The following is a 2,706-nucleotide window of genomic DNA, read 5'->3' on the forward strand; positions in this document are numbered from 1 at the left end:
AAAAGTGCTCAAATTGCGATGCCTATTGGAGTGCATAGTCATAATTAGACATACAACTACTATAACAGGCAAGTACAGATGATACTATGAAAATGGAGGATATCCATAAAATGTCTATCACACTACAAATCTATTCCTGTAACTTCAGTTGGGCTTTTAAACTGATTAATTGTCCTACAGAAACCGCTTAGTAAACATTTTGATAAAATTGTTTAACAATGTCTAATTTCCTAGGGTTATTATACTGTTACTATTAATGTACTCAGAAATGCAAAAAATAGAATTTGTTTAGCTAATAGGCTCCACTCAAGATCTCCAAATCCAGCTCGCCATACACATGCCTTAGGGTGTCCGAATCTAGAGTTGCAATAAGTTTCCTGGTGCCCGCTCTTCTTGGGATACATATTTCTTCCCAAGTCAGGACTGCATTTCCTGAGACTTCCCTAAAAATAATGAAATGATAGATGTGAGCATTCTTGATATAAGCGTCATAAAATCACGTGTCTATTTCAGACTGGGCCAATCATATAAAGTATATATTATAGGTTACTATGCAAATGCCAGAGAGATGGCTTTTAAAACTGAACGCCAGACAGATATAAAAAACAACAACATTTAACTTAGTTATGTATTCATAAAAAAAAAATATATATATAATTAAGAGCACCATTAGGAAATGATCAGGCTATGCTGCACGGACATGGACTGACAATGAACATGCTAACAGGAACAGCAAAGCAAACTGAGCACAGTTGATGATCAGTGTCCTGCTGCTTCTTCTTTGTCCAGTCAGCAGGCAGGGAGGTGGCATGACTGTATTGCTTGTCTCTAAAGCTGGCCATAGACTTTACAACCATCGCACGACTTTCGTCTTGCGATGGTTGTAAGGTAATTAAAAAGTTGGACGATCTGCCCATCTTGGACAGGCAGATCGTACTTCCAATGACTGCAGTGCTGAGCGGGCAGTGTGCGCTTGCGCACACCGGCCTGTTCGACATTTGTCTTACGAGCACGCCACAAACCCACCGAAAACCGTACGATTAGGCTGGTTTCCCAACGTGATCGTAAGACAAAAGACGTGCCTTCCATACACCTGCCGATTATCGTACGATCGCGGGATTTCCCGCGATTATCGTACGATAATCGGCAGGTGTATGGCCACCTTAACAGAGAATGTAGTGTCATCCTCCTGACTGTGCTGAGAGTGGCTGGAAAAAATACAAATCATTTTGCAGGTAAGACAATTCACATAGTTACATAGTATTTGAGGTTGAATAAAGACATAAGTCCATCAAGTCCAACCTATTGTGTGTGTGTATAGGTCGCTGTGTCCTCTCATTCTTAAGAGTACCTGTACCCCTGTACATTACTGTCTCTCAGGAAATCGTCCAAAAGCTTCTTGAATGATTCCTCACTATTTGCAGAAATCCCTGCCTGTGGCAGAGAGTTCCAAACCCTAACCGCTCTAACTGAAAAGAGCCCCTTGCACCCCTTGTGTTGGAATTTTTTCCCCCCCAATTTTAGGTGGTGGCCTCTTGTCTTTGTTATGGACTTACGCGTAAAGAGTTTCTTGGTAATGTTGCTTTGACCATTGAACATCTTGTACATAAAAATCATATCCCCCCTTAATCTCCTTACTTCCAGCGTGAACATATTTAAGTTTAGTAGCCTTCTCTCATAGGTCTGGTTTTCCATTCCATTAATGAGTTTAGATGCCCTCCGCTGGACTCTTTCCAGCTCCAGGACATCCTTTCTGTGTACTGGTGCCCAAAACTGGACCGCATACTCCAGGTGAGGCCGAACCAATGATATGTACAGTGGCAAGATTATAGACTTGTCACTGCAAAACATTCCCTTCTTGATACACGATAGGACTCCACTAGCTTTGCTTACCGCAGCCTGGCACTGTAAGCTATTATTTAGTCTTTGGTCTACTATGACCCCCAAATATTTCTGCATTTCTGACTTCCCTAGTTGCCTACCCATAATTGTATATCCCATTTGCTTATTTTTGGTCCCAAAGTGCATAACTTTGTATTTATCGACATTAAACCTCATCTGCCATAGAGTTGCCCACTCCCCTATTTTGTCCAGGTGCCCCTGCAATGTTATACTATCCAGGTCTGTTTCAATTACCCTCCCGATTTTCGTATCATCAGCAAACACTGAGATATTGCTGTTTACACACTCCCCGATATCGTTAATAAACAGGTTGAATAGCATTGGGCCCGGCACAGAACCCCGAAGTACACCGCTAATGACACTAGCCCAGTCTGAAAGGGCGCCATTTATTGATACTCTCTGTTCCCGTTCCTTTAGCCAGTTCTCTATCCATGTACGCACCCTTCCATCTATGCCCATAGACCTCAGCTTGTATAGTAAGCGTTTATGTGGTACCGTATCAAAAGCCTTTGGGAAATCCAGATATACCACATCCACCGGCCTCCCTCCATCCAGATCTCTACTTACCCCCACGTAGAAAGTTAGCAGGTTAGTTTGACAGGAACGGTCTTTCCTAAACCCATGCTGATTATCATTAAAGGAGAACTATGAGGTGAGTGCTTTTCACTCACCTCATAGTTCTAGCCAACCTGTGACAATGAGACTGTCACAGGTCGGCTCAGTAGATCGGGAGGTGAGCGAACATATACCGGCGTTCGCTCACCTCTCGATCCTGTCACGGCTCTCTGCCGTGACAGGGGAGGG

General features: G+C 43.0%; 1 protein-coding gene across 1 annotated transcript in view; it reads right to left on the reverse strand.

Annotated features, from left to right (window-relative positions):
- Positions 1-229: 229 nt before the first annotated feature.
- The window catches only part of F13A1 (coagulation factor XIII A chain), a 111,892-nt gene continuing 109,415 nt past the window's right edge, over positions 230-2,706 (reverse strand). Inside the window, exon 15 of the mRNA XM_018562557.1 lies at positions 230-443. Within this exon, the coding sequence (XP_018418059.1) occupies positions 293-443 (151 nt within the window). The 3' untranslated portion in view covers positions 230-292. The remainder of the gene's footprint in view (positions 444-2,706) is intronic.

The sequence above is a fragment of the Nanorana parkeri genome, unplaced genomic scaffold (genome assembly GCF_000935625.1).
Source record: "Nanorana parkeri isolate BGI_ZX_2015 unplaced genomic scaffold, ASM93562v1 scaffold584, whole genome shotgun sequence".
Lineage (NCBI taxonomy): Eukaryota > Metazoa > Chordata > Amphibia > Anura > Dicroglossidae > Nanorana > Nanorana parkeri.